We start from the raw sequence: 14128 nt of genomic DNA, 5'->3' as shown, positions 1-14128 counted from the left end.
GCCTCCTGAGGGCCTTTACCCTCTGACACCCTCTTTGGAACGCCAAAGAGGGAAATGAACTGTGGAGGCCCTGAGCTACCTGTGGAGTGGGCTGGAGACCCCAGGTGGCCTCGGGGACCAGGAGTTTCATGCCAGAGGCAATCTGACGCATCTGCTGTTCAAACCGCACTCGCAATAGTTTTCTGCTAAGATCTATGCCAGCCTGCCAACCGAGGGCTTCGAAAGATCTGACGTCACTGCGGGCAGAGCTGCCAAAAGCGCACCTAAGAATCACTTGTTAGAGTGCAGGGCACTGGCGTCCCTGCCAGTCAACCCGAGAGATGCTCTCCCAGGAGCCTCTCTGCCTGGCAGGCCCTTTCTGGAGCATTCTCGCAATGGAAGTCTTTCGGCAGGTGACTAAGAGGTTGTTTGCCCACGTGCGGGAACAGGCCTCAGCAGGATCCTGCAAACCCCTCTTAAAGGAAAAGGCATCTGGCCTAGTTTTTAAACCGTTGGTGATCCTTGACAAATCCTTATTCTGCTTGTATTGAAATTTTAACTCTTAGCTGCATACTATGTGACAGCTTAAAAAAAAGAAAACAATGGTTTTATCTGATGAGTCATTTCTCTTTGCTACTCTATGTCCGTGGTTCTCAAGAGTGGGGTCCCTGAACCAGGTGCGTGGGCATCACCTGGGAACTCGGAGGATGCAGACACCGAGACGGCAGGGCCAGCAGTGTGTGTTTAACAAGCCCTCGGTGACAGTGATGGGGCTGCAGACAGGACCGCTGCCCTCGGCAGTTAAGCCAGTGTCCACACACTTGAGCCAACTTTCTACTTGCCTGTGGAGGATCTAGCTACGCTCTGGTCTCCTGTTTCCTACCAGGCCCCAAGGCCAGGAATCCAAGGATGTAACTGAGGAGTACAAATTAGAGCCTAATTAAAAGCAAATCACAGTCATTTTCTTTTTAATGAGTAGAAGGAGAGAATTCACATGAATGGATTCCAGAACCAAATACAAAATGCCTTTTATTCTATAGAGAAAGCAAAGCAATTAAACAGTAAGGTGGGTAGGTTGAGTTAGTAAAAAATATGAAATATCCCGTATTTTAAAGGTAATTCATAGTATTACTTTCAGTCTGACATAATATCCTAAATTGAACTAGTCAAGTGTTGCCAAGAGTATTTCCCAAAAGAGAACTGGTACCTGCTTTAATGAATAGATAGAAATTATGTGTCATTACATGTTCGTTGTTTACGGAAACGCACACCCAAAGCCCTTCAAAGAGCGAGCTCTCCCCTTCTCTTGGCCTTGGATTCTGACAGAGCTGGCTTCCACCCCTCGCCTCACCCACAAACACTCATGGGACTCCCTAGCATGTCGCTCGATCTCTCAGTGCCTGAATTTCCACACCTGTCAGTAAAACTGGAATTAGAATATTTACCTCACTGCATTGCTGCGAACATTAAACAAGGCGATGCATGTAAATCTTAGCACCATGCCCAATTCATCAAAAACACCCATTAGCTAATAGTCTTTCAAACTTTGATAACGGCACTTAAACATTCTCCCCCTCCAGAAAATCAAACTCTCATTTTTTACTCCTTCGCAAAGTTTTTTTTTTTTTAAGTTTATTATTGATGTTGTTATCACATTATCACAAACCCTAATTACCAGGGCAACCAAATGAGCTTAAAATGAGATTAGGACACTGGCGGAAATATACAGCATGTGGAGTGATTCTGGTGCCTGAGGTGCTGAGGAGAAGGTAACGACCTAGGAGCCAGGAGGTCTGGATTCTGGTCTCACCTCTGGCTCACTAGGTGACTGAGCAAAGCTGGGGCATCTCTCAGTCTTGTGGGTGACATGCATCTGTAAGCGACCTCCTCGTTCTTGGCCTTTTAAGAGATTCAGGGAGCAAACTTGCTTCAAAAAACAGAGCAGGGCAGTTGCCAGCTGAACGGTGGAGTCAGCTGTTGACTGTCAGAGCTACCAGACCACAATGGGGGTGCATTTAGGCAGGTCTCCGTTGGTGGTGTAACAGACACCCCCGTGACTAGCACAGTTTCACATGTGACTGGAATACAATGCAAACCACCAAGATTAAAGTTGGTGAAGATTACGAGCAGTCTGGAGTATGAAAAATGGTTGTGGACGTCTGCAGCCGAGCAGAAAGGGAAGGCCACGGGCTCACAGGGGGCAGGACGGGTGCTGCTTGCGGGGGACCGTCCCCGTGGCCCTGGAGGCCCCGCACGCGCTTCCTAACTGGCAACTGCTCCTTGCTGACGTGCCCTGGTTCTTTTCAGCTGCCATGCGAAGACCAGATAATCCTCCTCAAAGGCTGCTGCATGGAGATCATGTCCCTTCGCGCTGCTGTGCGCTACGATCCAGAAAGTGAGACTTTAACCTTGAATGGGGAGATGGCGGTGACTCGGGGCCAGCTCAAAAACGGGGGTCTTGGGGTGGTGTCCGACGCCATCTTCGACCTGGGCATGTCGCTGTCTTCTTTCAACCTGGATGACACTGAAGTCGCGCTCCTTCAGGCCGTCCTGCTGATGTCTTCAGGTGAGTGTGCCCAGGCTGGGCATCCAGAGAGCTCGCGCTTGTCTGGTGTGCATTCAGATCACTTGATGGGTTTCCGGTCCCCCGGTAGCTTCAGAATCACGTCTCGCTCCCCTCCAGCAAGTGAGCGAGCGGGGGTTAGCCGACGGCAGGGGACCTGAAGGGGGGTGTCAGGCTCCGGATGCTTTCTGCAGTCTCCCCGTGTAGTGGGGAGGGAAAAGAGGAGCCGTGCTAAAGACTCGATGAAATGGTCCACCTTCTATAGACGCTGCCCGGCCTGCCTGGGGCGGTTGACCAACCCTGCCCCCTTCTGGTTTTATGTGTACTGGACTTCGTACAGGATGCTGGTGTCACTCATACTCTTATCCTGTGTGGTGGGCAGGCTCTAGCACGGCCTTCCCTTTTCCTCCTCTTCTGATGCTCACCCCCTCCTGTTGAGTGTGTGAGAACCCATGACCTACTCCACTTAGAATCCGGGGAATTCAGTGTCACCCATGTGACTGCGTTACATTATATTATACGCGAGTCCCTCTTGGGAGCAGATGTGCTCTGACAACTCTCCTTGCTCAGGTGACAGGGAGCTTCTTGTGGCCCCTGGAAGCCGAGGGCAGTCTCCAGTCGACAGCCAGGGAGAAGCCAGGGCCCTCAGCCCATCAATAGAATTATCCTTAAAGAAATAAAATGTGTAACTCATCTAAGGCCTCCCTGTGTGACCTCGAGTGAAGCTGCTAGGGTCTCTGGCCTTCAGTGTCCTTTAAAGTAAAGAAACTGAACAAAGTAAGTGCGGAGCAACATCATGTTGATTTTCTGTCTGGATCAAAAGTTACAGGATCCTGTGGAGAATTTATCTGGCACATGCAAAGAGAGAGAGGAGACAGGGAACAGAAGGGAGATTCAGCAGAGCCTCAGAGCAGCAGCATTAAATATGAAGGAAAACACAAAATTAAAATGCACAAATTGCAATTTGAGCTGGATAGCAGATTTCAAAAGCCAGCATATTTTGTTTAAACTCAGAAGGGTGCACTGAGACAATAGCCCTGATTCTTCCTTTCAGATTAAGCAGAACCCTACTTAGAGTTTTACTAATACAGATATTTCAATAACTAGACACGTGAAGCATGAATGTATTTGATCAGAGACACAACCTGAGGAGAAGTGGGCAGGGGGATGGTAGGGCTCCCTGAAGCTGTATGAGGAATTCATTCAGGTTTATACGGTTCTTTTTTTTTTTTTTCATTTTTATTGAGGTATAATTGTCATATAACATTGCATTAGTTTCAGGTGTACCGGATAATGATTGGATATTTGTACATATTTCAAAACGATCGCCACAATAAGTCTAGCTAACATCCATCCCCATATATAGTTGCACATTTTTTTCTTGCGATGAGGACTTTTACGCTCTTAGCAACTTGCAAATATGCAATTACAGTATTATTAGCTATAGTCACCTGTACATTACATCCCTATGACTTATTTATTTTATAACTGGAAGTTTGTACCTTTTGACCCCCTTCACCCATCTCACCCACCCACCCCCGTCCTCTGGCAACCACCAATCTGCTGTGTCTATGAGCTTGCTGGGGTTTTGTTTGTTTTTTAGATTCCACAAATAAGTGTGATCATACGGTATTTGTCTTTCTCTGACTTATTTCACTTAGCATAATACCCTCAAGATCCATCCATATTGTTGCAAATAGCAAGATTCCATTCTTTATGACTAAATAGTATTCCAGGGTGGGGTGTGTGTGTGTGTGTGTGTGTGTGTGTGTGTGAATCACATCTTCTTTATCCATTCATCCATCAATGGACACTTAGGTTGTTTCCACACTTTAGCTATTGTAATAATGCTTCAGAGAACATGGTGGGGGTGGTGCAGATATGTCTTTGACTTAGTGATTTTGTTTTCTTCAGATAAATACCCAGAAGTGGAATTGTTGGGTCATATGGTATCTCTATTTTAACTTTTTGAGGAACCTCCATACTGTTTTCCACAGTGGTTGTACCAACTTACATTCCCCAAAATAGTGCATAAACGTTCCCTTGTTATTTTTCTTTTTGATAATAGCCATTCTGACAGGTATGAGGTGATATCTAATTGTGGTTTTGATTTGCATTTCCTTGATGATTAGTGATGCTGGGCATCTTTTCATGTCCCTGTAGGCCACTGGTATGTCTTCTTTGGAAAAATGTCTATTCAGATCCTCTGCCCATGTTTCAACTGGATTGGTTGGCTTTTTGCTATTGAGTTGTATGAGTTTTTTATATTTTTTGGATATTAACCCCTTATCAGATATATGATTTGAAAATATCTTCTCCCATTCAGTAAGTTGCCTTTTCATTTTGTTGATGGTTTCCTCTGCTGTGCAGAAGATTTCTGGTTTTACATAGTTCTCCTTGCTTATTTTTGCTTTTGGAGTCAAATCCAAAAAATCGTTACCAAGACCTAGGCCAGGTAGCTTACCACCTATGTTTTTCTAGGAGTTTTATGGTTTCAGGTCTTATATTCAAGGCTTTAATCCATTCTGAGCTAATTTTTGTATATGATATGAGACAGGGGTCCAGTCTCATACTTTTGCATGTGGCTATCCAGTTTTCCCAACACCATTTATTGAAGAGACTGTCCTTTCCCTGTTGTATATTCTTGGCTCCTTTGTCGTGAACTAATTGACCACATATGCATGGGTTTATTTCTAGGCCTTCTCTTCTGTTCCATTGATCTATGTGTCCGTTTTTATGCTAATACCATACTGTTTTGATTACTATAACTTTGTAATATTATTGTAAATCAGAGAGTGTGACACCTCCAGCTCCGTTTTCCTTTCTCAAGATTGCTTTGGCTATTCGGGGTCTTTTATGTCTCCGTACAAATTCTGGCGTTGTTTAATCTATTTCTGTGAAAAATGCCATTGAATTTTGATAGGGTTTGCATTGAATCTGCAGATTGCTTTGAGTAGCATAGACATTTTAACAATATTAATTCTTCCAATCCATGAGCATGGGATATTATTCCACTATTTGTGTCTTCTTCAATTTCTTTCATCCGTGTCTTATAGTTTTCAGTGTATAGGTCTTTCACCTCCTTGGTTGAATTTATTCCTAGGTATTTTATTCTTTTTGATGCAGTTGGGAATGTTATCTGCAAATAGTGACAGTTTTACTTTTTCCTTTCCAATTTGGATGCCTTTCTTTTTCTTGCCTAATTGCTGTGGATAGGACTGGTAATCCTATGCTGAATAAAAGTGGCAAGAGTGGGCATCCTTGTCTTGTCCTCTATCTTAGAAGAAAAGTTTTCAGCTTTTCATCATTTAGTATGATGTTAGCTGTGGGCTTGTCATATATGGCCTTTATTATGTTGAGGTACAGTCCCTCTGTACCCACTTTTGCAACCCAATCGTTTGCAGCCTAGATATTCCCCCGTCATCCAGCCTTCTTTTGACATCCTTCTATCATTTTTTTGAAACTGCCTTGATTCCTCTCCTACACCAGTGGTCCTCCCAAGACTTGGGGAGGTTTCCTGGGCTGTACATGGTCATGGTCTCCTCTAGCTCCAGCTTCCCACTGTGACTCTTCTCTGCACAGGGTGACCCTAGCGTCGCTCACGTCCCCTTTTCTTTTCATTTTAATTTCCCAAGACACCACCAACCCAGGGCTGCTACGGTAGCAACCAAAGGTATAAGGGACGGGAAGGTAAACAACTAAAATTTGATATCGTGCTGCTTTCTTCACCAGCGTTTCTTCCCATCGGACATTCCTCCTCTGGCATCCAGGCCTCCTGAGATCTTCGCAATCTCTTTTCACACCTCTCTCTTCTCTGCATTTCCATGCTTGTCAAAACCCTTCCTTATTATGCAGGGTATTTCAGCTCTCTAGGCAAGGCTTCTCTTTCTGTAGCCTAGGAGGGAGGCATCGCCCTTCAGACCCAAAGAGGTGATTTGTCTAAACTAGAGACATTTATCTGAACAAAGCATTGACTCGCTTCATGTAAGTTATGCCACTCCCTGGTATCTTGGTCCCTGATGCCCCAGGGTTCCTGTAGCCTCCATGCCCATTCCTAGGAGTTGAAAGTCCCCAGATCAGCCCACTTCACATGAAAGCGCTTGAACTGGACCAGGCAAGCCTTCTCATTTCTGCCTCCAAATTAACCTCCATCTTCTTTCTTCCCCTCAGACCGCCCAGGGCTTGCCTGTGTTGAGAGAATAGAAAAATACCAAGATAGTTTCCTGCTGGCCTTTGAACACTATATCAATTACCGGAAACACCACGTGACTCACTTTTGGCCAAAACTCCTGATGAAGGTGACAGATCTGCGGATGATTGGAGCCTGCCACGCCAGCCGCTTCCTGCACATGAAGGTGGAATGCCCCACGGAACTCTTTCCCCCATTGTTCTTGGAAGTGTTTGAGGATTAGACTGACTCATTCTCATAATTCCAACAGCACTGCTGGGTGTCATTTCATTCCATTGCCTAGCTCTTTTTTGTTTGTTCCTTTATTTCTTTGTGTTGGGAGGGATTGTTTGGGGGAAAGGGGAGGTAGTCCTTGGCCTAGACATGGATGAAATTGCCCCTTGAATGCGGGTACTTGTAACTACTGCATTTTGTTCTCCAGTCCTTTGAATGCTTTGGAGGTTTTACAGTTGTGGAGGTGGCAGGGGACAATCATTAATTCACCAGCACCAAGCCATCACCAGCTCCCATCTGTCCCAGTCAGAGACTGGAGCAAGCAGAATGGTGCGGCAGAAGACTAAAGAAGACTTAAAACCAAGACAATATCGTCATCTTGAACCGATCCTGATTTTTGCAGCACTCAGATTTGCGCGTTGCAGACCACCTTCGGTTAGATGTGGCTTTCACACTTTTATCTATTCAAGAGCATGCTGTTTTCAGCACTCTTTATTCTCTCTTAGCAGCCTAACCTGGAATGTATAGGAATATTTGTTTCCCAACAATTAGCTGTCCTTTCGCTATAACTGTTACAATCCTGTGATTTAATTCGAGTTATACAAGGGCATGACTCAAAAGATGTGCAGGTGTTTGACTGATTGAGGCCAACTAGGAAAATGATTTCTTTCAGTAAGCCCAAAGAAATTCGAAGTCTTCACGAATGTCAGTGACTCAACAGTTTCCAAAAATTCACCTAGTGTTACCTCATAGTACGAAGGCTTCTTACAGTTTAGGCTCAGAGAAAATTCCCACAAGAATCAAACCTATTTTACAGTGTTGTCGCTGTTCGGTGACATCTGACCCCTCACCTCCCAAACTCCTGAAATTATTCGGCCTGATTGCATCTCTGCTGAGCCGACAACACATCTCCCTATGGATCAACCCTTCTGACCAAGGAGCGATAACAAGCTGAAATCTAAGTCTTGTTCTGCAGGGATGCCGGGGAGAGATTAGTGCGGTTACGTTCTAAGTTGAAGGAAATGCAGCGCTCTTAGGGCCTCCTCTCATCCCGATGCTCTGAGGTTGCTTCCTTCTGGTCTTAGATCCTCAGGCTCTTTGCTTTACTCACAAGTGTGTCCTAGGCCCCTTTTCCCTCTGACTCTGAGCCTTGGCTCTCACCAAACAAAGCCTGGTGCGGCCACTGACCCTCTCTGTCCCTCTGACAGCCTTGCCCTGGAAGACACTCAGCAGGAAACACCTGTAGACCATGCACACGAACCCTCACTCACCCTCCCTGCCCAACCAGCCTCCCCAGTGACAAACGCTGGAGTAGGGTGTGCCCAGACGGCAAATGGTGCCGCTGGTCACTTCAATGTCAGAAGACGGGCAAAGGATATACCCATGCAATCGAATGTATCTCATTCTTCACTGGCATGGTAGACAGAAACTATTCCTCTGCCTGCCTTGTACTGCCTTATCCTGGAAGTATTTGGGAAAATAAGCCATATCAGTGAAACTTGCCTAAAAACCACATGGATTGATTCTTTTTTAACTAGCCCAGAAGCCAGGGTGCCTGAGTTCTAGTGTGTGCTGTCAAGTGGTAGATGTGTGACCTTGAGTCTTGGTTTTCTCACCTGATGAATAGGTCAGGAGCTCTAAAATCCTTCCCATCCTTAATACTGTACTAGTTTGGGGGATGGGAGAAGGGGGGATCAGGTTCTTTTGATGGTTTCTTTCACATTCAAATTTCTAACTTTATTAGACAGAAATTGTGGCCCTCTTAACAGTTAAGGAAAGTATATGTGGTGTTGATTCAAAATAGGAATTTGACATACTTCTCATCAGTTATTTAGAGAAAGGCATGATGGCTTTGGGAAAGGAAGAACAGCATTAAAAATCCCAAGTGTGACCAGAAATAATCTGGGAGGAAAATGATTTGTTTAAAGTGCTAAAGCAATTATACTGGCTTCTGGGGAGGAAAGAAAACAAGAACAGCACTATGGAACTTGCTAACCAGAGAAACGAAATAGGTGGAGAGGTTGAAATTATGAACATGAGGTTCACGGGCAGACTACTGGCTTTGACTTATCTACAGTGTTTTGGTTCTGTTTTCTTAGGCAGCCTCTAGCCAGTCTCCTCAAGCCCTCATGTTAACATCTCAGCTCCCTCCATTGACTCTCCTTGGAGAACTACTCTTTGAAACATAAGCGTTTCATCACCTTCTCTGCTCTGGGGCAACTCTGAGAAGCTTTTCAGGGTGGGGCACGTTTTCCCTCTGAAGGGAAGGAGAGAAAAGCAAGCAGGGGGATCCTGGAGGTTCTCCTCGGTCAGCAAAGCTCCCCAGGAAAGTCCCCTCAGTTTGTCTGACAGAGATTCCCCAGTGCATCAGACACCCCCAGATTCAGTGTAGCTAACAGAGCCTGATCTAAAGCTGCACTGCAATACTTTAGGGATTAACATGATTGGCCATTGGCCCAGCAGTTTGGTAGATCTACAGCCACCCAACCAGCCCCAAGTAAGTATGTTTGACCCTTGGCTCCCTACACGATTGCCTTAAACAGGCAAACCCCTGATCTAAAAATCTTGTCGAAGGCTGACTGCTTTATGCTGAGTAGGACAAGCCTTCAGGTACTTCAGGTTGAAAGGAAAGGCCATAAGGACTGAAAGCACAACCCCAGTGGTCAAGGTGACTCGTTCCTTCTGTAACTGACTGAGGTACTTAGTGCACCTCAAGACTCCATCCTATAAAACTCGATTAGGAGGGATCTGCTCTGGATTATTTTAAACATTTTTTCTTATGTTGTCCAGACTTTCAAATCAAATGTGGACTGACTGAAACCCTTCCCAGCGGGGAGACATCCCAGTAGAGGAGAACACACCGTACAACTGGGATTCCTATTTATAAATCACTTAAATTTGGGGTGTCCGGTGTGTGTATGTGTGTGTGTGTGTGTGTGTGTGTGTGTGTGACCCTCAAGTGTACTTTGCTCTTCAATTAGACGTTAAGCGTTTCTAGAAATAGTGACAAAAGTTAAGATCTTTTCTTCTTTACGATTCTGCTCAAAACACCACGTGCCGCCTCCGAGCTTCTGCTAGTCACATGAGCCTCGGTCCTCAATGGCACACTTTGCCGTGTTGCTGCCTCAGCCCTGTGATGCCTCTCACCTGCGCCCCGAGAGACGCCTCTTCCACCTGCAGCGCGGTCATCGGACCGCCCAGCCCGGCTCCACCCCCGCGTCGCCTCTGAGTGAACAGGGGTGCAGGCTTGGTTCCTCCTCAGCCCTAAACCCCCTCAGACCCAGCCTCCACGAACTGCGGATGCCCTCAAAGCATGTCACTGTCCGTGATACATTTTTATTCTATGGACCTCTAACCCATTCGTGTCATGTTGACCTTTTGCTGCATGAGTCATAAAATATGAAACTGGTCTCATGGTTTTTGAAACGTAGCCAGCATTTGTAAGGCTAAACCTTTTTCGTAAACTGAATTGAAGTGAATAACCAGGCCACAGTTCCTCTTCAAAAGGAGAACGCTTACAGACATTTGAATCTCGTTGTCCTTTCCAATGGCTACGGCATCAAGGTTCTAAAATAAGCTCGTAATTTTTCCTGTTATTTTAATAATATGGAAATATTAGCATAGTGTTTCTTTTGATAGGGACAGACTATAATCCATATTTAAATTTTATAGAGAAGAAATTTTATTGTACTGTGATGTAGATATTTATTATCCAGGTAAGGATTTGCCCGGTGTGTATTTTTTACAATCGAAACATTTTACTTTAATCTTTAAAAGAAAAATAAAAACTTTAAACACACACACACACACACACACACACAGACTAAGGGAAAAAAAGGTTTGGCCTTATCACAGAAGTTTTACTGTGCTGTACAAATGTTTGCAAATGCAAAAAGTGTGCATTTCTAGTGTGTTTCTACATTCATTAATGCCGCCTTCAAGAGCAATATCGTGCAGATACAATGCTGTTTGTGGCTTTCTGTTGCACAGTTAAAGCTGACCCACCTTATGCACAAGACAATCAGATTTAACTCTGTCCTCCTCAGGATGCAGATGATACCCATGTACGTTACGGAGCACAAAGCAAGACAAAGGAAGACACTTTCATTACATGTGTGTTGCTGACATAGAAGATGTCAGGGCATGCATGAGTTGACATTATGCCACCCCTTTCTTTTAGTTCTTCCTAATTGGCATTTTTCATCTGATTATAGAGCCAAATTGGTTATGAAGCCTTTCTTCAGAGAAAACACCTTTTATCCCCCATCATGTTTTCATGTCCTGAGAATCAGAAAAATTCAACAGAATAGGAAAAGATTTACAGTCATCGGAAGATTTGTTTTGCAAACGGTGTTAAGTGATATTGCTAGATCGGTAATATTTTTTTCAGCCTAAAACTCTATTGAAATCTGTGATCAAAATGTTTTAAACTATCCAAAACGAAAATTTGTATATTTGGGAAAAATGGATTTTTACATAGCTTTTGTATGCAGATATTAAATTGTAATTATGACTATAGCGGGCGTAGATAAACTCATAAGCTACAATTCTAAAAAAGAAAAAAAAAGAAAAAGCTTATAACGGATATAATTTCCCGTCTCTTTCTTTAAATATTATTATTTTCTACATAAGCACGGGTTGCCTACTCTTCTCATCTCGCTGCTTCCAAAGGAAGGAAAACAGGGATGTAAGGGCATTTGTTTCATAAACATCCACTAGAATTAGCAGATTTTCTTGGGAGGAGGGCATGGGGGGATGGAGGGAAGTAAGAGGCTAATGGGAGATATCCTCTTTGGAAGGGGCCACAGAAATGGGGTGAGGAGGAAAGAGTGAAGTTTTTGCAGCTAAAGGAGTACATTCATCATTTTATCTCAAAATGTTCGAGAATATTATTAATGGAATTATACTACCATCAGCTATCAATATATGTCTCAATCCCCAATCCTCTGAACACATGTGAGTTAGGACTCTTGCTGTGATTGAGTGGCAAAAAAAAGCGCCTAATGGGAATATATCGTCCATAATATCTGGAAAGTCCAGGAGTGAGATGGCTTCAGGCATGGCTGGATCTGGGCACTTAGTATGTCAGGATGTGCCTCTTTTCACCCCTCTGTGCAGATTTCCCTTTGTACAAATTTCCTTCAGGTGGACTTCATGCTCACATAGCCTTTCCTCCTATGGCGGCCCCTGGTAGCTCCAAGATTAGCCTTCTAGCTCCAAACCAGTGGAAAGAGAGTTTCTCTTCCCCAACGGTTCCAGTGAAAATCCTGAGCGTACTCCTCATTGGCCCAAATTGAGTCATGTGCCCATTCCTGAGCCAGTCACGGTGCCAGGGAGGACAGATATGCTAACTAGCTTAATCCTCTGAAATCCTGGAACTGGGTGGAGGAAAGAGGGATAACGAGCCCCATCTAAACTGGACCAAGGGTTGAGTCAGGAATGGTTCCTCAAAGAATATTCTAAGTCTTACTACTATAAGAAGTGGGAGGAACAGCAAGCAAGCAAAAGAACAAATGCCCACAGCAATGGTTCAGTCTGAAAGCACATCCATTTCTGATTCAGCAACAAGTCTCCAGAACAGAGAGGAAGCTCAGCACAATTTGGCCAGGTCGTGCAAGACCATCTTCTAAGGGGCCAGATGAACCACTGCATCTCCAGACGGTTCCCGTGGGACTGGGGAAATAATTCATCTACCAGCTCAAAACACCATGGTTGCACACGCATGTACAACCAGGTTGTACACGCCTGGCCACAGAGCAGCTCTGGGGGTGTCTCTTGCTTCGGGAGCAAAAGCAATCCCCCAAGTGGAGAAAGTTCTCTCCACTCCCACAGCTGGGCACAGTCCGTCTAGACTGGGTGACAGATCAGGTGACGAGTGGGGTGAAACAAATGGCCCAGGCCCTGGGCAGACAACCGGGGTTAGAGGATCTGCAATGATCTGATACAGGGCTCCTCCGGCCAACAAGTTCTATGGCTGTCTGGAGAAGTGGCACCAATTCCAAAAGAGAATCGTGAAGCTCCACACACAGCCAAACCTATATTTCACTGTACCATGAATTTGGATGCATACAGGCTTTTAATTTAATATAAACTGATCATGTAAATTGTCCACTTGGCTACATTTCCTAAGAGTAGCTGAAATAACTCAATAGACCATTGATTTAATTAAATGATATTAGTTGTTCTCACAAGGCCAAATTTTTTTTTCCATATAAATATCTAGCTGAATATTTTGTAGAAGCCAAGAGAATTTTTTTATTTTTTCCGTACAAAACCTCACATTGGTGCACACATGTTTGGAATCAATACATATGAAAAGTGAAGTCAGATGATGTGGCATGAAAACTCTTCTTTTTTAGGATAGACTGAACCCATCATCTTTATTTTCTTTTGACTTGTTTGCACTAATTGCAAGGAGGGAGGGCAGATGCACATAGAGTAAACCATCTTCAAGTTAGCAAGTTTGAAAACTCTTGTGCCCACACATCCCAACAGATATAGAGACATGAGAAACACCCCTCAGTTTTACGCTGAATCCCACAAAGATGCTGCGGTTTTTTGTGTTGTAGACATGCAGGTTTATTTGAATTCTAAGGAGTTTAAAATTTTCTGTATGGGCATCTTTAGCCTCGAAGAGAGGTTTGAGGATTTCTTTCCACTACCTGGAATCAAAGCCAAATAGGGTCCTTGTAACAATAAATTATTTCAAAAGATGAAGAACCCAAAACCAAGGATCGTTCATCGATACGTGAACTGCTTTGTGAGAATCCAATTGCACGCTTCAGAGAGTTCACCTTCATTTTCTCCAGTACTTTGGTACAAATAGCACTCATCATTTACTCTCCACTCCAGAATCCCAGCAGCCTTCCCAGAGGATGGGCTGGGTGTCGGTGCTGCCTTCCGGAATTCTCCACTGCCACAATGGAGTATATAAGAACAGCCCACCACGTAATGAACTCCTACTCAAAGTCAGGAATCATACTAGACCCTCTGTATTATACCTTTAATCCTCCAAGTAAACGCACAAAGTAGGTGTTAGTACCCTTATTTGACAGTGAGGAAATGGAGGCTCAGTGTGAATAAGCAACTCATCCAACATCACACAGTGGACAAGCGTCAGAGCACATAGGGTCCCAAGATCGTATCCGTTTTACAACCTGCACTATTAAGACCAGCATAGACTT

The 14128-nt window shown here is 44.4% G+C and overlaps 1 protein-coding gene across 21 annotated transcripts in view; it reads left to right on the top strand.

Moving 5' to 3' along the window:
* The window catches only part of THRB (thyroid hormone receptor beta), a 397985-nt gene extending 390850 nt beyond the window's left edge, over window positions 1–7135 (top strand). For all 21 annotated transcript variants that reach the window (XM_089911216.1, XM_089911223.1, XM_089911214.1 and 18 more), the window contains 2 exons: window positions 2287–2545; window positions 6713–7135. In XM_089911216.1, coding sequence (XP_089767342.1) covers window positions 2287–2545; window positions 6713–6954 — 501 coding nt within the window. In that variant the 3' untranslated portion in view covers window positions 6955–7135. The remainder of the gene's footprint in view (window positions 1–2286; window positions 2546–6712) is intronic.
* The last annotated feature ends 6993 nt before the right edge of the window (window positions 7136–14128 follow it).

This window comes from Delphinapterus leucas, chromosome 4 (genome assembly GCF_059928025.1).
Source record: "Delphinapterus leucas isolate spDelLeu-1000000601 "Yukka" chromosome 4, BTC_Dleu_Yukka2, whole genome shotgun sequence".
Classification (NCBI taxonomy): Eukaryota; Metazoa; Chordata; class Mammalia; order Artiodactyla; family Monodontidae; genus Delphinapterus; species Delphinapterus leucas.
The sequence above is the reverse complement of the archived record's forward strand: the minus strand, read 5'-3'. Positions and strand labels throughout refer to the sequence as shown.